This window comes from Pongo abelii, chromosome 1 (genome assembly GCF_028885655.2).
Source record: "Pongo abelii isolate AG06213 chromosome 1, NHGRI_mPonAbe1-v2.0_pri, whole genome shotgun sequence".
NCBI lineage: Eukaryota > Metazoa > Chordata > Mammalia > Primates > Hominidae > Pongo > Pongo abelii.
The window spans coordinates 200,736,940-200,763,263 of NC_071985.2; the positions used below are offsets into that span (position 1 = coordinate 200,736,940).

A 26,324-nucleotide genomic window follows, 5' to 3' on the forward strand; every position below is an offset into this window, starting at 1 on the left:
TATAGAACAGATTTATGTGTTAGGAGATTAAAGAGAAGCTCTTAATGATCCTTTTCTACTTTAAGTACTTATAATTTCATAGAAAGTTTTCCATGTGCAGGGATACCAGAAAGGAAGTGGTTGGTATTTCTTTTTAAGTGTTATTATAAAAAAAAAAAACCCCATGGGGCATTAAACTAAAGAGATTATACTTACATTAGAATAATGGAGTTGAAGGATGATTTACTCTGTTACATTCTACATCAATAATATATACATTATTAATAAAGTGAAAAGAGATAACTAACCCAATGGAGAGGATTCAAACTGAACTGGCAAGAACTACATTTGAATCTACTCCTTACTAATTTCTCTGGCAAGAACTACATTTGAATCTACTCCTTACTAATTTCTCTGTGTCTGATAACCTGAATAATTACACTTTTTCAAGGTTAAATGCAATAAACATCTCAAAAAGGAGGAGGACAAGAAGTACTATGCTCCCCTTTTGTGCTTCTGGCTGCACTATAATTCACATACAAATGGAGGAAAGGTGAAGAACATACCACCCCCGCCCTTGCAATAAGGTATATAAAAATCTTATGATTTTTGGATGTAGGAATACTGGGCAATGGGAAGTGATAGAAAAACTTCATATTATACTGGGTTCCTGGAAGGCGGAAGGAAGTGCCAGAGGTCTGTGAAATTTTTAGAGTAATTTGTAATGCTGAAAAAAATGAATGCCCTAAAAGACGTGCTTAAAAAACAACTTTTTAATTATGGAAATTGTCAAATATACACAAAAGTAGAAAGTGTACTCACCACTCACCTTCATTTATCAACATTTTATCAAAGCTGTTTCCAGTAATTTTTGTCTGTGATTTAAAAACAAACACTAGATATAATGCTATTTTACCTAAAAAAAAAACTTCAGTATGAAAAGATATCCTTTCTTGCTGGTAACAGCAACTATTCAATAAATGTTAGTTACTAGAGCTAGGTACTGTTCTATGCTTTATACCTGTATAATTTTCATGTAAGTTAAGCCTTGTTATTATCCCAATTTTACAAATCAATATTTAATGGCTCACCCAGCCAGTAAGCAGTGGTGCCAAGATGTGAACCTAGACTTTACTCTCTCAACCACTAAAGTATGCTGCCTATTCACTATAGTTATTCTAGCTATTCCTTATGGGATATAGATTGTTGTGGTAATACTGGGAGAGGAACTGCTGAATGGGGAAAAGATTGAAAATGATGTTATAGTGTGAACAGCTGCTCTTTGCTTTTCTTGGGAAATTTTCTTTAAATGCTCCAAATGAGAGAGAAAACATAACTGGATATCATCAGTGTCAACTGCCTAGGATATAAAAAAAAGGAGTCAGCTCACAGAGGGAAAAGCAATGACATGACTAGGCCTGTTCCACAGAGCTTGAATATAGACAGATTTCTTTTAAATTTGCCCCTCCGATGATGGGCGGAGAGGTGGAGAGGAGAGGTTTCTCTACTTCTATCAGACCTAAAATAGTTTTAGCAAAGGGATCTCACAAGCAGAGGGCTAAGAAATCAGTGTAAGTAATATTTGGTTGCTTATGAAATAGTCAGTGAAAAATAAAAGGATACGGGATAAAAAATTCTTCTGACTGATGTCTCATCATAATCTTATAAAACAAACAAGAAAAACTACTACATAATTCAGGATTTGTCAAAAGAAAGAAGAGTCTCCTCTGCAAAAGGACCAAAAATTCTCCTAAAACCCTCCCTAGTGATTTACAATAGATCTTAGAGTAATTAAACTAATTATCTTCTCTGTGGAGCTCACCTAGGGCATCCTCCTTCCCCATCTTCCACTTTTCCCCAACACAAGCAGAAGGGCTCCTTCCCTGCTCCTACTGTACTTTATATGTAATTCTATTAGAACTCTAATCAATACGGCAGTGTAATTATCTTCTTCTCCAGGCTATGAATTCCCAGAGGGCCAAGACCCTATCTTACTCCTCTTTACATTTCCAATTCCTTATCTTCAAACCTACCACGACTGAAATACTCGAGAAAAGTTTGCTGAATGAATAAAGATGACAGAATATGGAGTGATTTTTTTTTTTTTTTTTTGAGACAGTCTCATTCTGTCACCCATGTTAAAGTGCGACGGCATGATCTTGGCTCACTACAACCTCTGCCTCCCGGGTTCAAGTGATTGTTGTGCCTCAGCCACCCGAGTAGCTAGGATTATAGGCATGTGCCACCACGCCTGGCTAATTTTTTTTTCCCCAAAAGAATACGATCCGGCTAATTTTTATAGTTTTAGTAGAGATGGGGTTTTGCCATGCTGGCCAGGCTGGTCTTAAACTCCTGGCCTCAAATGACCTGCCTGCCTCTGCCTCCAAAGTGCTGAGATTACAGGCATGAGCCACCACGCCTAGCCTGGAGTGATCTTTTTAAGAAGTGATTCTTTTATCAGTATAAAACCTCTCTAACCCTTTCACCTTCAGTTCTTCCCCTAAGTCTCCCCTTTAGGAGCTTTCCCATCAGCCAATAGGTTCAGGCTGAATGATAACATGGACTGTAGTCTCTTGAGAGCTGGAGAAAGAATCTAGTCACTTTGGTTTGCAATATCTTCTAATGAAGTTGGGAGAACACAACTTGAAGAATATGGAAGGTAGCCAAACCTTTCAAGAGCTTTTATTCAGAAGCCAAAATGCAGAATGGTGGTTGAAATGCCTGCTTTTAAATGCTGAAGGTAACAGGAAAAATAAAACATTTCAAATTTAAAAAACCACTGATTAGTAAGCAGCACCTGGTCATCCACTTCCATTATTTTTCAGACAAAAAATCCCTAGCAAAAATGTACCAGTCTGGGTTAAAGCCCTCAACCATGAGGGAGGCACCTTTCATATACTGTTGTAAACGTGCTTAGACCCCTCTCTAAAACTGGTTAACCAAACCACTTCGAGAATTATCTGGTTAGGCAATCCCTTTAAGTGAAAATCTTTGAGTAAGGAAGTTATCTTTCTCAAGAATTTAAGAAAATTCTAAACAATCTCCCAGTTTAAGCTGTTACACTGGAAAGAGAAAGTCACATCACATGTTTTATATGCCTTTCTTTGGGTACCACGTTACCTTGGTTAGTGTCCTCTGGGTCTTCTATATGAGCAATGACACTCCTGAGATAAAGCTGCTTCTGCTGTTCTAGATTTGATTGTGAAAACGTCGGAACATTAGTCCTTGAATAAAGCAAACCAGAAAAAAGAAAAACAGCCCATTAGAAACAGGAATATAGCGCTTTGTAGAGAGAAGAGATATACTGCTGATTGATTAGAACTAAGTTTCAGAGGCAAAATTATCTTTATGATCGAGAGGCAGAGGACAGTATTAGTCACACACACAAAAAAACTAAAATGGAGTATGGAATCAAGAGAAAAAGAAGAGAAGCTGGGTGTGGTGGCTCACACCTGTAATCCCAGCACTCTGGGAGTCACAGGCAGGAGGACTGCTTGAGGCTAGGAATTTGAGACCAGCCAGGGCAACACAGCGAGACCCAAGAAATTTTTTTTAAAAATTAGCTGGACATGGTTGCATGTGCCTGTAGTTCTAGCTACTCAGGAGGCTCAGGAGGGAGGATAACTTGAGTCCACGAGTTCAAGGCTACTGTGAGCTATGATCACACCACTGCATTCCAGCTTGGGCCACAGAGTGAGACCCTGTCTCTAAAAAAATAAAATAATTTTTAAAAAGACGAAGAGAAGAAGGAAATAGATACAACCTCCTGCTAACAAGGAATAGAAAGGTGAAGATTACTAGTCCCTAGAGAAAGCATTTGTTGAGTAATTCAAGGTTAGTCAGACAATAGCTTTCTAGAGTGAAACTGAAAAGTTAAACGGGATAAAGACTGAAAAGAATCACTAGATCTGGCAATCAGAGCAATGGTGACCTTGGTGAGAGCAATTTCTGGCCCATACTCATACTGACTGACTGTACTAAAGAATCAGTGGATGAGAATATTGAGATTGCAAATTTATTACTGTCCCAAGTAGCCTGAGTTGTGAGCTTTTGATTATCACTTACATTGTAAGCAATTCACAAGGTTTCTCTCAATTATGCAAACAAAACAAAAAACCAGGAAACTGGGATTCGGGATGACAGTCAAAGGAAACTTTAGCCTTGTTTGTAATAATTTAAATTTTTATTTTATTTTTTATACAAGGTCTGTCTCCCAGGCTGGTGTGCAGTGGCATGATCTCGGCTCAGTGCAACCTCTGTCCCCTGGGCTCAAGCAATCTTCCCACCTCAGTCTTCCTAGTAGCTGGGACCACAGGTGTGCGCCACCACACCTGGGTATTTTTTTGTATTTTTAGTAGAGGCGGGGTCTTGCCATGTTGCCCAGATTGGTACTGAACTCCTGAGTTCTAGCAATTGGCCCACCTCAGCCTCCCAAAGTGCTGGGATTACAGGTGTGAGCCACCGCGCCCGGCGTAATTAAATTTTTTAAGCAAAATTAATGTAATAAATGTATAATCAAAAGAATTTTTTAAAATCTCACTGTAAGGAAGCTAATCTGATTCAACATTTTAAAAAAAGCTTTTCTAGTAGATTCAATTTAAAAGGACCATGTAGAGACACTGCCATCTCCTGGCAACAAGAGAATAAATTGAAAAGATGACGCAAATTTGCAACCCCTACTGGAATTTTTTCGCAAGGGCAAGTTGTACGCAAGTTGGGAGAGACAACAAAATGATTTTCTACTAGTTGTATTTTAACATTTTGGTTAAAATTATTCTAACCTCTTATCATATATGTGACCAGGCTGCCCCATGCACAGGAGAAGATATCTTACATTTGTAGTGTTTTCACTAATATGTCTATTTTGCTTTCAAAATAACCCTGTAAAGCAGCAGAGGAGGCATCATTAGCCTTATTTCATGCATAAAAACTGAGGTAAGAGATTAATTGACTTGCCAAAAGTCACATAGTTGGTAGTGCTAGAACTTCAAGTTTGCTTACTCCTGGAGTAGGGTTTTTTTCCCTACACTAAGAGGAAACTGGGGAGGGGAAGAAAGAAATTGAAGAGAACCAAAAGAAATCAGAATATTTCATTATACTTTACATTACCTGGTCTTGGTTTGTAGAACAGGAATGACTTTGCCTAGTCTTCTCTCATGGCCTTTCATCTTCCCAGAATCCTTAAGAACATCCTGCTTTTTTGAGGAAAAGGAATGCAAAAGGAAAGGTGATTCTTAGTTATAAGAAAACCACTGAAAACAACACTATTTATGGAAATATTTTTTAACTAAAGGCTACAAAAGCCTATTCGTGAACACTACTGTGTACCACATATGACAGTAGTGCTTCAAATGAGATAACTTGTAATCTTTTTCTGTAATCTTAAAAAAGAAAAAAAAAAAACCGTGGCCAGGTGTAGTGGCTCATGCCTATAATCCCAACACTTTGGGAGGCCAAGGCGGGTGGATCACCTGAGGTCAGGAGTTCGAGACCACCCTGGCCAACATGGTGAAACACCGTCTCTGCTAAAACACAAAAATTAACTGGGCATGGTGGTGCACGTTTGTAATCGCAGCTACTTGAGAGGCTGAGACAAGAGAACCGCTTGAACTCGAGAGGCGGGAGTTGCAGTGAGCTGAGATCGTGCCACTGCACTGCAGCCTGAGGGACAGAGTGAGGCTCTATCTCAAAAAAAAAAAAGAAATCCTACGTGGCAGGGATTATTACACTCATTTGGCAGATAGGGAATCAGGCTCAAAAATGTCAGATAAATTGCCCAAGATTTTTCAGCTCTTTGATGGCTCATTCAGAGCTAGTGCTGTATCTTAATATATAGCATGGCAATAAAGATCAGACATAGGCTGAAGCCCAAAGACAAGAAAAATAATAGAATTACCATCTTAGTAATTATTCAACAGAGGGTAATTTAATATTATGTGCCAGGTGATATAAATACATTATTTCATTAATCCTTATTATACTATGAAGTATTATTTACTCCAATTTAGGTAAGAAACGTGGGGAAACATAGAGGCTAAATAATTAGCCCAGGGTCACAGTGCTAGTCAGGATTCAAACCCCAACTTGTCTGAATACAAAGCTCTGCCAGATTATAACAAATGTACCACTGTGGTGTAGGATACCCACAGCAGGGGAAGTTATGTATGTGTGGAGATAGCAGGTATATGGAAACTCTGCTATACATCTGAATAAAAATAATTTCATTTTTCTCTTCACCTTGAATAAAATGTACTTACTTTGTTTGATGAGCTGGAAACAACCAGAGATCTCATTTCACAACTTGACTTGTGTGAACCATTTCTGCAGGATAACTCCATAGTAGAAGGAGTCTCTGAATGGTCTGAGATCCGAGAGAATACAGACGTAGGGTTCTCACTGTCAGGCATATTTTTATCAGAGACAGTCTGTTCAAAGTTATTGTTTGAAGAAGAGAGCTGGGGCCCATCCCAGGCAGAGTTATTGGGGCTGATCCCTTCAGATTCAGTACAAAGTTTGCTTTCATTTGGGCTAAGACCATCTTCTCTCATCTCTTCTCCAAGGGAAGAGAGTCTTTCAGTATCTTTGGATGAATCAGTCTCGTCCTTATCAAGCACAGCATCACAAACTGTTGGATTAAATGGTGCAACAGTTACTTTTATAAGATTCTTTTCTAGCACAGAGCGTCTGTTTAATGGTTTAGTATGAGCTGGTCCATGACCACTTGATGTACTTAGCTGAGGTAGTTTGAAGAGGTCAGGAGTCTCAGCTACTGGTCCCAGGCTATACGATGAATTTTTCTCTTGGGGAGTATCAAGTAGAATTTGACTCCCTCTTTCTCCCTTCTCAACATGCCCACCGTCATCTTCTCCAGAAGACTGCTCATATGATGGGTCATCTTCCTTCAACAGTGCATCAATCTCTTCCTCTGTGTAATTTACATCACCATCATCTTCCTCTCCCTCTGACAGCTCCAGCAAGGAGTCATCCAATCCATCCTCATCCAAGGAACCCCAAGAAAATGGGGCACTGTCTTTAGGCAAGAGAGAGGTACCAGAAGACTGTTCAGAGGGCACCCGTGAGCACATCATTTCTGGAGAAATAAGAGACAGTTTCACTGAGGAAGAGAAAATAACCTTACACCAACTCCAGTCCACTGTATGTGGGTAATGTTCTAGTATTTCAAAATCTTTGCACTATGACTTGTAGCATAAGAAATAATTTTAAGATATTTAACCTTACCAGAAACATGGAAATACACATTAGAACAATGAGATACTTTTGCCTATCAAAATGGTGATAATTAAGATGGCATGATAATCTGGATTGGTGAGATGTGGAGAAACAAGCATTCACACACTATCAGTAAAAGCGTAAGTCAGTACAATATTTTGTGAAGAGTAATTTGACTATACCATTTGACCCAGCAATTTCACTTCTAGAACTTCATATATATATATACATGGATGTTCAAAGTAGCCAAATCCTTGAGGCAACCTAAATGTCCATTACCAAGAGAACTGTTCAGTAAATCATGGTACGTTTGTGCTATGGAGTACTTTTCAATTATTTAAAAACACAATGAAGTAGATCTGTATGTACTATCATGGAATGATATCTACAACAGACAAACAAAACAAATGTATATTATGTAAAATGTCTGAATATTCAGTTTACACTTTAACACAAAACAAAAATGTATTACTTTTGAAATAAAACAAAATTCGAGAACACAAGAAGGTAAATAACTGTCTTCCATACTGTGTGGAGCTGCTGGAGCAATCTCTGCCTTTGCCACGAGACCAAATGGAAAAAGGTTTCAATTCCTGCTAGCTGTTCCTTTCAGGAGACTTGTCAAAATGATTGACTCCCACCTTCCTGCAGGCAAAAAGAAAATTAGAGGATCTTCTCATCACTTTCAACTCTGCTAATTACAAAGTCAACTGTATTATGCTTTAAGGTGCTCGATTAATTTTAATCTTGATTTTTTTGTAATACCAGAAAGTTGGATTTTCTGAGTCAAGAACACCAAAGAAAAAAATCTTCAAAGAAAGAAAAATTATGCAACTAAGCGAACTAGTTTTGTTCCTCCCAACAATTTATACTTTCTTAAGACTATCATCTACTTTAGTAGGATGAATACTGGCATGGGAGTCCAAAGACCTGGGGTGTAGTCCTGGTTGTATCACTAGCCAGCTCCAATAACTTGGGTATGCCACTTGACCATTTAGACTTGTTTCCTCATTTACAAAATGGGAAAGGGATGGAAAAGGGGTGCTAGGCAATGTCTAAGGTTCCACCAAAATCTAAAAATTAATCGTGATCACACACACAAAAATCTTTTTATATATATAATATATATATGTATATATGTATAGAAAAAATGCAAAAAAAAAAAAAAAAAGGTCATTACAGATACAAACACAAGCCTGGACACAAGGTGAAATGCTGTCTCTACAAACAAATAGAAAAATCAGCAGGGCATGGTGGCACATGCCTGTAGTTCCAGCTACTCATGGGGCTGAGGTGAGAGGATCACTTGAGGATGGGAGGTCAAGGCTGCAGAGAGCAGTCATCATACCGCTGCACTCCAGCCAGGGTGACAGAGCAAGACCCTGTCTCAAAAGAAAATAAAAAAAAGATACAAACAAAAATTGATGACTATTATAACTTGCAGGGACCATAAAGGTAGGTCAAGGTTGGACTTTGTATCATTTTACTTTTCTACTTGAATATTTAGTTAGTTGTATAATTAAAACCTAGTTTTTAAACAGCTAATGACAGATCTAATCTATAATTATTTTCCAGATGTGAAAGGTGATAAAATGCTAGTATTTCACATATCTGAGAAGTATAAGAAATGCTTAAATACTGAAGTCAAAAATTTGGAAAAGTACTTGTAGCCTTGTTAACTATAAAATTTCCCCTACTCCATGACCCTCCATACCACATCCTGAGTTTTAACTTTAGTTCATGCATTCCTTTTTTTTTTTTGAGACGGAGTCTCACTCTGTTGCTCAGGCTAGAGTGCAGTGGCACGATCTTGGCTCACTGCAAGGTCCGCCTCCCAGGTTCACGCCATTCTCCTGCCTCAGCCTCCCGAGTAGCTGGGACTACAGGTGCCTGCCACCACACCCGGCTAATTTGTTGTATTTTTAGTAGAGACGGGGTTTCACTGTGTTAGCCAGGATGGTCTCCATCTCCTGACCTTGCGATCCGCCTGCCTCGGCCTCCCAAAGTGCTGGGATTATAGGCGTGAGCCACTGCACCCAGCCTAGTTCATGCATTCTTTTAGAAGATATTTTTTGAGCTACAATCATCACACACCACAAGCTGCGTGATATGTCTCTTTATGATTTCCAAGAAATCAAGATATAGCTCCTACCCTCATAATGTATAATATGTAATGTATAATCTTAATGTATAATCTTGCTAGAGAAACAACACTGAAAATTAAACACCAACATGAGAGATAATATAAAATGGTATGGACAATAAAGTACTAGAGAAAGAGATGCAAAGGGAGGGATTATAGAGTTTTAGAATTAGAAGGGACCTAGTTAAACTTACTCATATTAGAAATGAAATGGGAGAAAAAGAAATATTAAATACGTATTATAAATCAGGTGCTCTGAGACACATTTTACAACTCTAATTTAACCTCTCAACACAATTCTGTAAAATTAATCTTATCAAAGAAATCATTTTCTGTTGTATTTAAACTTAGAGCTGCTAAAACTTATTTTATTTTACCAGTACTATATTCCAGCAATTGTGAGAGTTCTAGGAGTTGAAGCAGCTGCCTCTATGAAAAGTAATTTCTCTGCGTTAGTGACTGAGTTATTTTATTTATTTTATTGCTTTAGGAAGCAGTTAGAAAAAAAAGTTTAGTATGGAAAACGTTCTTTGACTTAAGAAAATTTATGGTTGTCAGGCACAGGTATCACAGGCACTGGGGTTAAGCAGCTACATTTCTTAGATGCCCTTTCTGGGCCATTGCCCCCCATTCTGACGCCTTACAAAAGGTCTAGTTCAAGCCCTTGGTTGGCCAAATGGAGAGTTCAATATATTTTCCCTCTTGGGAAACTAAAGTTCAGAAGCATGAAGTAACTTAACCAAGTACACATAGCTAATAATGTTAGAACAAGGATAGAAACCCAGGTCTAATTTCAATTGCAATGTTTTTCCCACTACATCTGTGACAAACTTGCACAGGATTGGTCAGCAAATGACAGAGTTAGAATCCAAACTCAGGCCTTCTAAATTCAGTACAATCTATAACAAACTGTGCAAGAGTAAAGACCAAAGAGGGCTTTTAGTCTCTTGGAAAAAATATTTTAAGCCACCTTAATAGGACCAATATCCTTCGTAACCATTGCAATAATCAATTCCTACACAACATGACATCCAGATGCAAAAAAATGGGCTTTTCTGAGCTTCCCTTATGTTCCAATAGATCTGGGAACAAAAGTATACAAAACAATACCATATATATGGTATATATAGAGGAGGAGATAATTTTAATTTGTACAAATCATTCTCTTTCTGATGTCTGATGTTATTTCCTCATTTTCTTTTTTTTTTTTTTTGAGACAGAGTCTAGCTCTGTAGCCCAGGCTGCAGTGCAGTGGCGCGATCTCGGCTCACTGCAAGCTCCGCCTCCCGGGTTCACACCATTCTCCTGCTTCACTCAGCCTCCCGAGTAGCTGGTGCTGCAGGCGCCCGCCACCACGCCCGGCTAATTTTTGTATTTTTAGTAGAGACGGGGTTTCACAGTGTTAGCCAGGATGGGCTTGATCTCCTGACCTCGTGATCCGCCCGCCTCGGCCTCCCAAAGTGCTGGGATTACAGGCGTGAGCCACCATCCCCGGCCATTTCCTCATTTTCAAAAGTACTTATTATAAAGAAAGTAAAACATATACATAAGTAACATAATAGTATTATGAACCATCACATACCCATCACTCAACCCCAATGACTATCAACTCATAGCTAATCTTACCCCATCCACTTCCCACCTTCACCAGATTGTTTTGAAGCAAATGCCAGGCATTGTATCATTTCATCTGTAAATAACAAGAATTCCTTATCATAAAATATACAGTTCAGATTTCCAATTATCTTATGTCATTTTTTTTTAAGGCTAAAAAATAATCAGTATCCAAGTAAGGTCCATACAATGTGACTGGCTGATAATGTCTTATGTGTATTTTAATCTAAAGATTTCAGATCTTTTCCCCCTGCAATTACTTTATTAAAAAAAAATACGCAAGATGGCTTACGCCTGTAATCCCAACACTTTGGGAGGCTAAGTTGGGCGGATCACTTGAGGCCAGGAGTTTGAGACCAGCCTGACCAACATGGCGGAACCCCATTTCTACTAAAACTACAAAGAAAATTTAGCTGGGCATGGTGACGCGGGCCTGTAGCCCCAGCTATTCAGAAGTCTGAGACAGGAGAATCGCTGAAACCCAGGAGGTGGAGGTTGCGGTGGGCAGAGATCGCACCACTACACTCCAGCCTGGGTGACACAGTGAAACTGTGTCTCAAAAAAAAAAAAAAAAAAGAAAAGAAAAAAGAAACAGGCCAGGTGCAATGGCTCACGCCTGTAATCCTAGCACTTTGGGAGGCCGACGAGGGCGGATCACGAGGTCAGGAGTTCGAGACCATCTGGACCAACATGGTGAAACCCCAACTCTACTAAAAATACAAAAATTAGCTGGGCTTGGTGGTGCACGCCTATAACCCCAGCTATTCGGGAGGCTGAGGCAGGGGAACTGTTTGAACCCAGGAGGCGGAGGTTGCAGTGAGCCCAGAGCGCGCCACTGCACTCCAGCCTGGGCGACAGAGCAAGAGTCAGTCTCAAAAAACAACAACAAAAAAGCCACAATACCACATATTATGTATGGATACATATATCACAAAATTATTAAAATATGCATGAAAGGCCGGAATTCAGGATGGTCTTGATCTCCTGATCTTGTGATTCGCCCGCCTCAGCCTCCCAAAGTGCTGGGATTACAGGTGTGAACCATCGCGCCCAGCCAACGTTTTATTTCTTAAGAAAACAATATCTCATCTTAGGCTACATGATGATAAATAAATAAGGAAAAAAAAATAGCAAGAAGAGACCTGAAAGAAATATGGCAACCTAAGACAAAGCAGTATGGTAGGTATAATAATGTTCATTATTATGTTACTTTTATACTGTTAAATTATTGTTATTTTTTTGAGACAGGGTCTCAGGTTTGTTGCCCAGGCAGAAAACAGTGGCGTGATCATAGTTCACTGCAGCCTTGAACCCCGGGGCTGCTGGGACTACAGGTACACACCACCATACCCGGCTAATTTTTTATTTTTAATTTTTGTAGAGACATAGTCTCATTATGTTGCCCAGGCTGGTATTGAACTCCTGGAGTCAAGCAATCCTGCATTGGTTTTCCAAAGTGCTGGGATTACAGGCATTGAGCCACCATACCCAGCCACTATACTTTTTTATATGCTTGAAATAATAAAAACATTTTATAATTATGAAGTCAATGGGAAAGATACAATGATTATACTCTGTGAAGTATCAAATGTCCTCATATATCACAGTACCTACCTGATAGGGTTGTGACAAGAATTAAATGAGATCGTGAACATAAATTTAGCACACTAGAGGCATGACGTAAGAGACAAATAACTGGTGGCCATAGTTATCATTTCACCCCACCACCATCATTGCCCTGACCCCTGGAGTCTTAAGAGAAGCACAGGGCCAGGCACAGAGGCTGATGCCTGTAATCCCAGCACTTTGGGAGGCCAAGGTGGGCGGATCATCTGAGGTCAGGAGTTCAAGACCAGCCTGGCCAACATGGTGAAACCCTGTCTCTACTAAAAATACAAAAATTAGCTGGGTGTGTGGTGCATGCCTGTAATCCCAGCTACTTGGGAAGCTGAAGCAGGAGAATCGCTGGAACCCAGGAAGCGGAGGTTGCAATGAGCTGAGATCGCACCACTGCACTCCAGCCTGGGTGACAGAGCAAGACTCCGTCTCAAAAAAAAAAAAAAAAAAAAAGCATAGGAATGGTAGGAAAAAAAGAGTGCTAAACTGGTAGGGAATTTCCCCTAGACCCTGCTTGAAATTATCTAATATACTCTACTCTCATCTAGTTTAATCCAGCATTCAACCATATTGTCACTAAAGACCAGCCTAGGTAGACATCTGAAATATCAGGCAAATTATGCAAATTAATGTTCACTGAACTATCCTTTATAGAGGTACTGGACCTCAGCAATTCACTTCAAGTCTCTGAACCTCAATACAGATGAGAACATGCATCTAAAAAGGGGGTAAATACTGCTAACTTCAAACACAGATTATCATGAGAAAAAAGAGGATGTTTATGAAAGTACTCTAAACCTAAAAGTTCTATACCAAAAAAACCTGGTATTTAATGAATGTGCAAGGGGGGAAATCCTCATATAAAACTGAAGTTCTTCAGTGAAATTCCAAAGACAGCCTTACTTATTACTTCTCTGTCAAAAGAAGGCTTGCTTACTTCTCTGTCTACCATCTACCACCTTTCTTGGCACTTGTCTGGTAACCTCCACTTAAAAATACGGGGACCCCTTTTTTTTTATTTTATTTTTATTTTTGAGACACGGTCTCACTCAATCACCCAGGCTGAAATGCAGTGGCGTGATCTGGGCTCACTGCAACCTCTGCCTCCCAGTTTCAAGCGATTCTCATGCCGCAGCCTCCCAGTAGCTGGGATTACAGGCGTCCACCATGCTCGGCTAATTTTTGTATTTACAGTAGAGATGGGGTTTTGCTATGTTGGCCCGTCTGGTCTTGAACTCCTGGCCTCAAGCAATCCTCCGGCCTTGGCCTCCCCAAGTGCTGGGATTACAGGCGTGAGCCACCATGTCTGGCCATATCCCTTTATTTTTAAGGGAAGAATATTTTTCCGATCTTCTATCTCTTAGTTCCTCTACACCCCATCCTTTCTGTGACCCCATTCTGTCCTTCCACATCTCTCTCACCTGTCCACCCCCTTCTTCACACTTCAGTTTACCACCCCCTCTCTGTTCTCGAACCTCCTGGTTGCAACCTCAGAAACTGGTTCCCTTTCTATTTTTATCTCACCTCAGAAAACCTACTGCCTTCGAGCACAAAGCCTTACTTTATTGAGGCCACTCAAACTGCAACACCAGATGCAAACCCACATCCTCTTTCAAGCTCTAAAGTCAAGACCATTACCAAGCAGGGTCTGACAGGTACAGCCAAGGGCAAAGATTATTTCCAATGGACAAGACCTCCCCCTGGCCTTTGATTTCCAACCTTTCCCAAATGCAATACATGTGAAGCACACAGCACGAAACGCACTCAGCAGGCTTTATCACTCCATAAAATAGGCACAACATTTACAAAAAATCAAAATGAACTGAAATTATCTGTAACAGTTTTGCAAATTCCTTCGAAGTAACTAAAAACACTGCAGGACGGAAAAAACAACCCAGGGCTGCAAATCTTTGCTTTAGGTAACATTTCACTAGATGAGGGTGCTAGGATTCTCCTCCCACATGGACACAGAGAACAGATTCGCTAAGCTGCAGCAACAGGTTTCTTTTCAAAAAGAAAATGTGCTTTAAAACACTTCAGGCAGGTCTGCTAGAGCTTGGAGTCCCTACTAAATACACAAAACACCGGAGATCAGGTTAGGGCAGGCCGTGGGCAATTCAACCACTTCTAGGACCTTTCCAGGGCCCACCGAGGTAATAACTGCTTTCCCTCTTGCCCTGGAAGTAAGTGGTGAAGCCGCCTCCAGCCCTTGAGGACCCGGAGAAAGGGTGGCCCAGGCCCAACCTTTGGAGGATACTGCCTTGGCTCTCTCTCACAAATGCAACGGCCCGGGACGGTGTCGCCTTCCAGGAAGGGCCTTTGCATCTCCCTCTCCCGGGGACACCGCGAATTCCCGCCTCCCGGCGGAAAGCGGGAGAAGCGGGAGTTTTCTCCCCGCCCCTCCCCCAGTAGGGGCAAACCCGCCCCTCAGCAGGCCTGGGCTGTGAGTTCCTCTCCCGGGGACCACCGTCCTCAGATCTCCCCGGGGAATGGGTCGTCCTCTTCCTGCCCCCACCCGCGAGACGCGGCAGAAAAGCCCGCGGCTATCTTCCCGCCAGCAACAGCCTCCCGCCGAGCCGGCCGGGGCAGAGGCGGCCCCCACCCCCACTGGGCAGGGACTGCAGACGGCGCTCCCCGACTCTCAGACGACCAGGGAGCTTCCCTTTTCCTCAGCGGGGTGAGGGGCATCTGTCGCCCGCCGACTTGGAGGTGGGGGGCAGGGACATTCCCTCGCCATCACCTCAGGAGCTAGAACGCGCCCTTCTCGCAGCAGGGCGTGGGCCTTCCAATCCCTCCAAGGGGCGGACGGCGTGCGCAACCCCCTGGAGAAGCAACAGGCGCCCCCATCCCCCTCCAATCCGGGTAACGCCGACCCCCTTGTCCCTCCCGCTCTTCACCTCCGGAAGCCGGGCCAAAGCCTGGGCGAACGACTGCGCCTCACTCCGCCCCCTGCGCCATTTTATCGCCCCCTCCCCGACCTCCCCCACCCCGAGTCAACCGGGCCAACGCCAGGGGGAGGGCAAACCAGCAGTGATTGGCAGGAAACCGTCCCGCCTCTAGGAGGGCTGTGCCCCGCGCAGGCGCCTCAGCCCCGCCCTCCGCACCGCCCACCGTGCCCACTGGCTCCACCTTTTCCCGTCTCATCGACCTGCTCGACTCTCCGCTGCTCCTCACTTTTTCCGGCTACTGCCGGAGGGGTCCAGGCCGAGCAAGCGGAGCGCCGAGCCCAGCTGATGCAACCTGGCTGGACTCGCGTGACAGTTCCCGGCACGCGGCGGCGACGGTGACCCAGGAAGGGGCTCTAGTGCCGGGCTGAGCGAGGGAAGCAGGGGGAGCGGAGCCATGGGGGACGCTCCCAGCCCTGAAGAGAAACTGCACCTTATCACCCGGAACCTGCAGGTCAGGCCTGGGGGTTGGAAATGTGCCGTTGGGGATTAGGAGCCCGAGGTTCAGTGATTTTGAGCCCCATTACGGGGTTCTAAGTATGTGGGGCCGGGGACTCGGCGCTGGGGCACCTCTGAGAGAGCCTGTAGATCTCATTGCTGGTCGGTCAGTCAGTCAAGCAGCCCTTCCTTGGGTTCCACAGAAATCACGGTGGGCTCATCTCTTGCGTTACCTTGTTACCTTGTTACCTTGTGTTGGAGCCAAAATTTGAATCCAGGACTGCCACTCCACCTCCTTATTAAGTGCCAGACGTGGTGCTTAGTCGCTGGGGATACGTCAAGGGCCTGCCAGAGCTTGTCTGAAGGGGATCAGACGTTAAAAATGACCCATTACGGTTCAAGTAAGTACTGGAAGATGCTGTACTGGGAGCTTTAAAGGGAAAGAGAGAAGGGAAGGCTTCCCTGAGGAAGTGACCTCTAAACTGCGCCTTGAAGGAAATGGATCCCCCCTTACTCCACAAATGTTCCGATTGTTACCAAGAACTACAGGAGTAGAAGTGAACCAGAGGAAGAATGGAAGAATAAGGAGGGAGAGCATTTCAGATGGAGGAAACAGAAATTGTGGCTAATTTAGCTGGAGTGGAGTGAGCAAAGTTATGAGGAAGCACTTAAATATTTATATTGTTTACCCCTTAACTTTTTCAAGCTTCTGACTATAGTCACTTTATCAGGGACGCATGATTTTCGACCACTTTATTTAAATAACAAACCCTCTGGCACCAGAACTGCCCCATGCCTTGCTCTGCCTTTTTTTGTTATTGTTTCTACATAGTATACATTTTATTTATTTGTTTAAGAGAGGTAGGCAGGGACCAAGTCACGGGAGCCTTGCAGGCCTTATTCTGTTCAATTTTAAATTGGGCTTTCTTCTAAGAGTAGTGATAAATCAGTTGGGCCACACAGCCTGTTCTGTTTTTTCTTTTTAGAGATGTACTTCACATACTATAAAATTCACCCTTTTAAAGTGCACAATTCAGTGGGTTTTAGTATGTTCACAAGGTTGTGCAACCATCACACTATCTTTTTTTTTTTTTTTTTTTTTTTGAGACGGAGTCTCGCTCTGTCGCCCAGGCTGGAGTGCAGTGGCGCGATCTCGACTCATTGCAAGCTCCGCCCCCCCGCGTTCACGCCATTCTCCTGCCTCAGCCTCCCGAGTAGCTGGGACTACAGGCGCCCGCCACCACGCCCGGGTAATTTTTTGTATTTTTAGTAGAGACGGGGTTTCACAGTGTTAGCCAGGGTGGTCTCGATCTGCTGACCTCGTGATCCACCCGCCTCGGCCTCCCAAAGTGGTGGGACTACAGGCGTGAGCCACGGCGCCCGGCCACAAGCATCACACTATCTAATAAAACTTGCACCCGTTAGCAGACGCTACCTATTACCCACTACTCCTAGCCTTAGGGAAACACTAATCTACTCTCTGTCTCCAGGTATTTGCGTATTCTGGGCATTTCCTGTAACTAGAATCATACAATATGTGTCTTGTTGCGTCTGACTTTTTGCACTTAGCATAATGTTTTCAAAGTTTATGCATGTATTTGCACCTAGAAGAACGTCATTCCTTTTTATGGTTGAATGATACTCTATTGTATGGATATACATTTTGTTTATCCGTTCATCAGTTGATGGACATTTGGGTTATTCCATTCACAACTTAGTCTTAACCAAAGGTTTTTGCATGCTTCCCCTAGCTAGATTCTTTGTTTCCTATTCTCTCTCCATAAAATAGTGCTGGTTGGAGACTAAAAATACACAAAACTATTAGAATTGACTCAATTGGGTTTTTTGTTTTTGGGATTTTTTTTTCTGGAACGGAGTTTCTCTCTTGTCGCCCAGGCTGGAGTGCAATGGCACAATCTCAGCTCACTGCAATCTCTGCCTCCTGGGCTCAAGTGATTCTCCTGCCTCAGCCTCCTGAGTAGCTGGGATTACAGACGTGCACCACCACGCCGGGCTAATTTTTGTATTTTTAGTAGACACGGGGTTTCACCATGTTGGCCAGGCTGGTCTCAAATTCCTGACCTCAAGTTATCCGCCAAATTCGGCTTCCCAAAGTGCTGGGATTACAGAGTGAGCCACAGCGCCCGGCCTCACTCAGGTTTTAAAGGCTAAGTAATGTGACATCTTCTTGGGTGGTGAGAACCCTCCAAGTGTCCACGTAGTCAGGGGTGCTCTTGAGCATGCGGGATCAGCTGCCAAAAGACTTGGAGCACAGGATTTTAACAAGTCCTGGTAAAACATGATTCAAACCAACAGTCTATCATGGTTTCTAACAGCCTCCCAAAACCGTAACTTGAGGAAACACTACAACCTCTTATCGGGGTATACTGGCCTGTTAGAATTTTTCCAATACTGTCATAGGCCAAAAAGAAATCATTAAAGGTTTGTAAAAAGGAAAATGAGTTTTAAAGAAGTTTTTGAGTTTTAAAGACTATCTCTGGCTACCTTTTAGAACATGGATTGGAGGGGCCAGGCGCAGTGGCTCATGCTAGTAATCCCAACACTTTGGGAGGCCCACGCGGGCAGATCACTTGAGGTCGGGAGTTCAAGACCAACCTGGCCAACATAGTGAAACTCCATCTCTACTAAAAATACAAAAATTTCTCTGGCATGGTGGCGGGCACCTGTAATTCCAGCTACTTGGGAGACTGAAGCAGGAGAATCGTTTGAACCCAGGAGCAGAGGTTGCAGTGACTCAAGATTGCATCACTGCACTCCAGCTTGGGTGACAGAGCAAGACTCCGTCTCAAAAAAATAAAAAAAGAACTTGGATTGGAGGGAGTAAGAGTAGATTTGGGAGACCTGTTAGGAGAATATTACGGTAATCCTGGTGTGATCTGATAGGGCCTGGATTTGGGTGGTAATGTAGAGGCAGAGAGAAATAGGAGGGTTGAAGAGCAATTTTGGAGTCCTTGAACAACTCTAAATGATGGTACCATTTACTGTAGTAGGAGTGAAACTATCAGTGAAAAAGATGGTTGGGGAGTGAAGTAAGAAGTCTAGAGCATGAGTTTTATTTTGAACACACTGAGTTTGAATGATTGGGTTGATAACAGGAACACGGTTCTGTATATGGGCGTAAGCAGGAGATTTGGGAGTTACTGGCTCATAGTAGTAATTGAAGCAACTGAAGGGGATCAGTTAAGGATACTGTAGAGTAAGAAGACAAAAGACCAGAGCCCCAAAGATTGCTAATATTTAATGACTAGGAAAAATAAGAACAGTTGCAAAGAAAGCTAAGCAGGCAGAGAAGAGGAAAACTAAGAGAATAAAATAAAGGAGACCAAAAGAGGAGAATGCTTCTGGGAGGAAGTGAGGACTAAAAAATACTCATTGAATTTAGCAACATGAAGGTCTTCTGTGATCTTAGCAAGATTATGTGTGATGTGATATGGAGTTTAGTAGTATGATGTAGTATGGAATTCAAATTGGAATGGGAGATTAGGAAATGGAGACCAAAAGAAGAGACAGCTGTTTCAAGAAATTGGCTATGAAAGGAAGGAGAGTGAGTTAGGGGCATGTAAACCAAAAAGTATCTGAGGCCAGGTGTGGTGGCCCACACCTATAATCCCAGCCCTTTGGGAGGCTGACACAGGTGGATCATTTGAGGTCAGGAGTTTGAGACCAACCTGACCAACATGGTGAAACCCCATCTCTACTAAAAATACAAACAATTAGCTGAGTGTGGTGGTGCATGCCTGTAATCTCAGCTACTCTGGAAGCTGAGGCAGGAGAATCACTTGAACCCCAGAGGCGGAGGTTACAGTGAGCGGAGGTCACAGAACTGTGCTCCAGCCTGGGCAACAGAGTGAGACTCCATCTTGAAAAAAACAAAAAGTATCTGAGACAAGTCTCAATTAATTTAGAGGTTTATTTTGCTAAGGTTAAAGACCATGGCACCTGACACAGCCTCAGGAAGTTCTGAGAACGTGTCCAGGGTGGTTGGGTTACAGCTTCATTTTATACGTTTTGGGGAGACAGAAGTTACAGGCAAAAACATAAATCAATACAAGTAAGGCATACATTGGTTTGCCCAGAAAGGGGGTGGGGGTTCTAGGTTCTAGGTAGATAGATTCAAAGATTTCCTGTTTGGCAATTGATTGAAAGAGTTAAAAAACTCTGCCTGAAGAGTTGAAGTCAGCTTGAGTTAAGATAAGGAGGGTTGTGGAAGCCAAGGTTTTTTTTTTTTTTTTTGGAGACAGAGTGTTGTTCCTGTTGCACAGGCTGGAGTGCAATGGTGCAATATTGGCTCACTGCTACCTCCGCCTTCCAGGTTCAAGCGATTCTCCTGCCTCAGCCTCCCGAGTAGCTGGGATTACAGGCGCCTGCTACCATGCCCTGCTAATTTTTGTATTTTTAGTAGAGACGGTTTCACCATGTTGGCCAGGCTGGTCTCGACCCCTGACCTCATGATCTGCCCGCCTTGGCCTCCCAAAGTGCTGGGATTACAGGCGTGAGGTGCTGCACCCAGCTGAAGCCAAGGTTCTTCTCATGTAGATGAAGCCTCCAGGTAGCTGGCTTCAGAGAGAATTGATGGTGAATGTCTGTTATCTGACCTTAAAAGGTGTCAGACTCTCCAGAAAAGACTTAGTGTGGGGAAGAGATTTCTCTACAGAATGCAAATTTCCCCCCACAATAGACAGTTTTGCAGGGCCATTTCAAAATATGTCAAAGAAATCTCTTTTGGGGTAAAATACTTTGATTTCCTTTAGGGCCTGCTATCTGTCATGTGGTGCTATACCAGAATCAGTTTGGAATTTGGTATCTTATTGCTACAGAGAGTTTGTTTTGTCAATCTTACTATCTCTGTTTTAATGTTCATGCTGGTCAGTTGTGTCTAAACTCCAGAGGATCACCAGGTGGGTGGCTCACGCCTATAATCCCAGCACTTTGGGAGACTGAGGCCAGAGGATCACTTGAGTCCAAGAGTTCGAGACCAGCCTGGGCAACATAGTGAGACTTCTCTACTAAACCGAAAAAACTAGCCAGGCATACATGTGCTGGTAGCCCCAAGGCTGAAGTGGGAGGATTGTTGAGCCTGGAGGTCGAGGCTGCAGTGAGCTGTGTTTGCACAACCGGACTCCTGCCAGGGCAGCATAGCAAGACCTTGTCTCAAAAAAATAAATGAATAAATATACTCCAAAGGGAGAAGGGTATAATGAGGCATGTCAGACCCTTCCTTCCTGCCTTGGCCTGAACTAGTTTTTTAAGTTTCTTTGGGATCCTGTTGGCCAAAATGTGGGGTCCATTCCAACAGTTGGGGGGCTTAGAGTTTAGTTTTGGTTTACGGGTAGCTGCTGCAGTTAAAGGTGCAGTTAGGGGCATGTCCCCACTCCCCAACATCGGGGATGATACTAGCAGCAGCACCAACTTTACATTGGCTCTCCGTGTTGTAACCAAGCGAGTTATAGAGAAACGCCACACTCTGAGATGAATTCAGGAGTCCTTTATTAGCCAGCGACCGAGAGATGGCTAGTGCTCAAAATTCTCTCTGCCCCGAAGAAGGGGCTAGATTTTCTTTTATACTTTGGTTTAGAAAGGGGAGGAGGAGCCTAGCTGAAGCAATCTTACGGAAGTAAAAGAGGCAAAAAAGTAAGAAAGACAAATGGTTACGGGAAAACAAACAGTTCCGGGTGCAGGGGCTTTAAATCCATCACAAGGTGATAGACGAGGAGGCTTTGGGTACCATCAGCCAGACACAAATGCGGGGGCTTAGGGTACTATCAACCGGGCAAATTCCTGGGAACTGCAGATATAGCTTGCCATAGTATCTTATCAGTTATTTGCGTTCTTTGATGTGCTGGGAGTCAGCTTGCACAAGTTAGGTCCTTGAGGAAGCGGGGTGGGTAAGAGGCTGCAAGGGGCTACAAGTGAAGGAGCCAAAATGGAGTTTGTCTGGCTCTCTCAGCTAAGGGAGAGTCAATTCAGGTTAAAACAAGGTAGGGTATCACGTCTGCACTGAGAACATGGCTGGACCTCCTTGATGGCTCTGAGCCTGGTTCTCCAGTGACACATGCTGTTGTTTTCCTTGTCACACGGTAAAGGATGAGCAAGGTGAGGCACCAACATTAAACTAACTCTTCTGCTTCCACAATAGGAGGTTCTAGGGGAAGAGAAGCTGAAGGAGATACTGAAGGAGCGGGAACTTAAAATTTACTGGGGAACGGCAACCACGGGCAAACCACATGTGGCTTACTTTGTGCCCATGTCAAAGATTGCAGACTTCTTGAAGGCAGGGTGTGAGGTAAGAACTAATGCTATAAGCCCTTGGGGAATTACCCAAGGGAGACCCAAGAGAGACTTAACAAGGACAGGGTGGGGCTGGAGGAGATAGGTTGGAGGTAATTGGACAAATTCACATTTTGGTGGCCCCTTATCTCTTGTCCAGGTAACAATTCTGTTTGCGGACCTCCACGCATACCTGGATAACATGAAAGCCCCATGGGAACTTCTAGAACTCCGAGTCAGTTACTATGAGAATGTGATCAAAGCAATGCTGGAGAGCATTGGTGTGCCCTTGGAGAAGCTCACGTTCATCAAAGGCACTGATTACCAGCTCAGCAAGTAAGTGCCTGATCATCCACCCTCCTTGTGGCTCTGGTGCTTCTAGCTAATTACAGGCCTGTGGAGTCCAGGCATTCTTTACATTTAGATTAGAAGCTGTCTGGCGTGACCTATTAAGAACCATTTAAAACTTTGTCCATTAAAACCTCATTGTCCTTGTAATTCATCCATCAGAAGTGTACTGACTAGTAAATGCCTTAATACTGTCCTATTTGCTGGAAATATAAACGTAACCATAACAAAGTCCTTGGCCTTGCAGAACTCACAGCATATGGGAGAGTGATGGTGAACAATTCAGCCTCCCTTTCTCTTCCAGCCTCAGCAAATAATAATAAAAGAAATGTGAAAGAAAAATATTTCACTTATTTCTCACCACCCCAACAATTGTTATTGTTTTTTATCTTTGTGAGTTTTGTTCATATTTGGAATGTTAGCATAGATATTTCATGTCCTAATGTTTAACTTATTCTTTTTTTTTTTTTTTTTTTTTTTGAGATGGAGTTTCGCTCTTGTTGCCCAGGCTGGAGTGCAATGGCGCGATCTTGACTCACTGCAACCTCCGCTTCCTGGGTTCAAGAGATTCTCCTCCCTCAGCCTCCTGAGTACCTGGTATTACAGGCATGCGCCACCACACCCGGCTAATTTTGTATTTTTAGTAGAGACAGGGTTTCTCCATGTTGGTCAGGCTGGTACCAAACTCCTGACCTCAGGTGATCCGCCCACCTCGATCTCCCAAAGTGCTGGGATTACAGGCGTAAGCCACCTCGCCCAGCCTAACTTACTCTTTCTTAACCTCAGATATGCATTTATAAGTACATAGCACTCTATTAGTCACTTTTGCATTTAAACCCTTAGAACAACTTTTTAAAGTAAGCATTATTTTGCTAAGGAAATTAATTCAGATTTAACTTTCCCGAGTTTATACATCTAGTAAGTAGATGAGTCAGGATGTGAACCCAGATCTCTTACTAGTAACTTTGTCTTTTTACTGCATCTAACATAATTTTCTTTACCATTCCTCACTTGATACAATTAAGGCTTTAAATAAAGCATATAGGCTGGGCAGGGTGGCTCACATCTGTAATCTGAGCACTTTGGGAGGCCAAGCTGGGAGAATTGCCTGAGGCCAAGAGTTCAACACTACCCTGGCCAACATGGCAAGTCCTCATCTCTAAAAAAAAGAAAAGAAAGAAAGAAAAATAGGGCCAGGCATGGTGGCTCACACCTGTAATCCCAATGCTTTGGAAGTCTGAGGTGGGCAGATAACTTGAGGCCAGGCGTTTGAGACCAGTCTAGCCAACATGGTGAAACCCCATCTCTACTAAAAATACAAAAAATTACCTGGGCATGGTGGCGTACACCTGTAATCACAGCTACTCGGGAGGCTGAGGCATGAGAATCACTTGAACCTGGGAGGTGGAGGTTGCAGTGAGTGGAGATCATACCACTGCACTCCAGCCTGGGCAACAGAGTGAGACTCCATCTCAAAAAAAAAGGAAAGAAAGAAAAAGAAATGAATAAATAAAGCATATGAACATCTTTGAATCTACAGCCTTCGTAGAGTACCTGAAATTTTATTCATTTTTACATTTAATCTACAGATCTTTATGGAACCCCTGGTATATGATAAGCACTATTCTAGATACTGGATATGCAAAAGTAAGCCAAAACAAAAGTCCCTATCCTAATGGGGCTTACATTCCAGCAAGGAAATACAGACAGTAAATAATGAGTTATATGTGTATCAGATGGCGATAGCTGAAACAAAGCAGGCAGGCCAGGGTAGAGAAAGTTTTCAGGAAGCGGGGGGGTTTCAATTTGAATGAGATGGTTAGGGAAGCCCTCTCTACTAAAATGACATTAGGCAGAAACCTGAATAAGGTGAGGGAGTGAGTCTTGCAAATATATATTGAATTCTTGCTATGTGCGAGACACTAGTCTAGGCACTGGGGTTATACCTGTGAAGAACACAGGCATGGTTTTTATTCTCCAAGAACTTAAGAGAATTTGGGATATGGGAAGGTGGGATAAATAAAGCTATCTTGCTTCAAAGTCACTTGATACTTTTCTATATACAGAAGTGACTTTAGGGCCAAGCATGGTGGCTCACGCCTGTAATCTCAGCACTTTGGGAGGCTGAGGTCAGGAGTTCAAGACCAGCCTGGCCAACATGGTGAAACCCCATCTCTACTAAAAATACAAAAATTAGCCAGGTGTGGTGGTACATGCCTGTAATCCCAGTACTCAGGAGGCTGAGGCAGGATAATCGCTTGAACACACGGGGCAGAGGTTGCGGTGAGCCGAGATCGCACCACTGCACTCCAGCCTGGGCAACAGAGTGAGACTCTGTTTCAAAAAAAAAAAAAAATGGTGGGGGAGTGGGGGTTGCTGGATGCAGTGGCTCATGCCTGTAATCCCAGCACTTTGGGAGGCCAAGGCAGGAGAATCACTTGAGCTCAGGAATTCGAGACCAGAGTGGGCGTAGCGAGACCTCATCTCTACTAAAAATCAAAAAATTAGCTAGGCATCATGGCATGCACCTGTAATCCCAGCTACTTGAGAGGCTGAGGTGGGAGGATCACTTGAGCTGAGATCAAAGCTGCAGTGACTATGATTGTGCCATTATACTGCAACCTGGGCAACAGAGCAAGATCCTGTCTCAAAAAAAAACATGGAAATAGATTGGGAAATTTTGATATCAGTTGAAAAGGCCTTCCAAATGAAGAGACTGAAGGAGAATGGCAGAGAAGCAGTATTTCAAGAGATAATGGCAGAACATTTTCCAGAAGTGAAGAAAAATACTAATTAAAGCCCTCTTTTAAAAAGAAAAACAAGCCCGGTACTGTGGCTTGTTTTCCCAGCACTTTGGCAGGCTGGGGTGGGCAGATTGCTTGAGCCCAGCAGTTCCAGACCAGCCTGGGCAATGTGGGGAAACCACGTCTCTACAAAAAATAGAAAAATTAGCCAGGTGTGGTGGCACATGCCTATAGTTCTAGTTCCTTTGGAGGCTGAGGTGGGAGGATCACCTGAGCCCAGGGAGATTGAGGCTGCAATGAGCTGTGATTACACCACTGTGTTCCAGCCCAGGCGACAGAGTGAGACCCTGTCTCAAAAAAAGATAAAAGGAAAAACATAAAAATAAAGTAATATTTTAGATGAGAAGATAGGTCTATCACATTTTAGAAGCTACCAGGCAGTGCTCTGTTTGAATGTCCTAATGTAACTGGACCCAGGTTTGGCTGCCCGGCCACTTGAAAGCCAGACACAAGAGACAAGGGTTGGTAGGAGGAAAAGCAGGTTTAATCAGAAAGCCAACAAACTGAGAAGATGGTGAGCTAGTGTTCTAAAGTACTATCTTAAATTCTAAATGTTACCATAGTGTTTTTAAAGGGAGACTTGGTGTGGGAGACATGCAGGAGTGGTGAGAATGCAGGGTCTGTGTGTCTTTTTTCTGATGGCTGTCTTGCATAATTGCCTGTCAGGAGGTATGGTTGGTATTATCTTGACTTCAGACTGATGGTGATGGACTAATCATTCCAGACTCCCTCTGAGCAGGAGGATTCTGCAGTCTGGGCTCCATGCCTAGTTTGTTTCAAGATTAGCTTCTGGGATTTCTTTTTTTCCAACTTTTATTTTAGATTCAAGGGGTGCATGTGCAGGTTTGTTACATGAGTAAATTACATGTCACAGGAGTTTGGTGTACAGACAGTTTTGTCACCCAGGTAATCAGCACA

At 43.0% G+C, this 26,324-nt stretch overlaps 2 protein-coding genes across 19 annotated transcripts in view; one reads left to right on the forward strand and one right to left on the reverse strand.

Annotated features, from left to right (window-relative positions):
• Positions 1-16,323, reverse strand: part of S100PBP (S100P binding protein) — a 41,978-nt gene extending 25,655 nt beyond the window's left edge. For 4 of the 17 annotated variants that reach the window (XM_024248775.3, XM_054538293.1, XM_024248800.3 and 1 more), the window contains exons 1-5: positions 15,481-15,595; positions 7,738-7,854; positions 6,237-7,069; positions 5,089-5,174; positions 3,100-3,203 (exon numbers count right to left, since the gene is read on the reverse strand). In XM_024248775.3, the coding sequence (XP_024104543.1) occupies positions 3,100-3,203; positions 5,089-5,174; positions 6,237-7,067 (1,021 nt within the window). In that variant the 5' untranslated portion in view covers positions 7,068-7,069; positions 7,738-7,854; positions 15,481-15,595. Of the gene's footprint in view, positions 1-808; positions 855-3,099; positions 3,204-5,088; positions 5,175-6,236; positions 7,070-7,737; positions 7,855-10,978; positions 11,043-14,827; positions 14,990-15,323; positions 15,620-16,215 lie in introns of those variants that run through there. The other 13 variants (XM_054538309.2, XM_054538300.2, XM_024248798.3 and 10 more) reach the window with 11 other exon arrangements.
• YARS1 (tyrosyl-tRNA synthetase 1) overlaps positions 15,790-26,324 on the forward strand; it is a 40,605-nt gene continuing 30,070 nt past the window's right edge. Inside the window, exons 1-4 of one of the 2 annotated variants that reach the window (XM_063713500.1) lie at positions 16,259-16,367; positions 17,074-17,216; positions 22,124-22,270; positions 22,415-22,590. In XM_063713500.1, the coding sequence (XP_063569570.1) occupies positions 16,349-16,367; positions 17,074-17,216; positions 22,124-22,270; positions 22,415-22,590 (485 nt within the window). In that variant the 5' untranslated portion in view covers positions 16,259-16,348. 2 annotated transcript variants of the gene reach the window in all.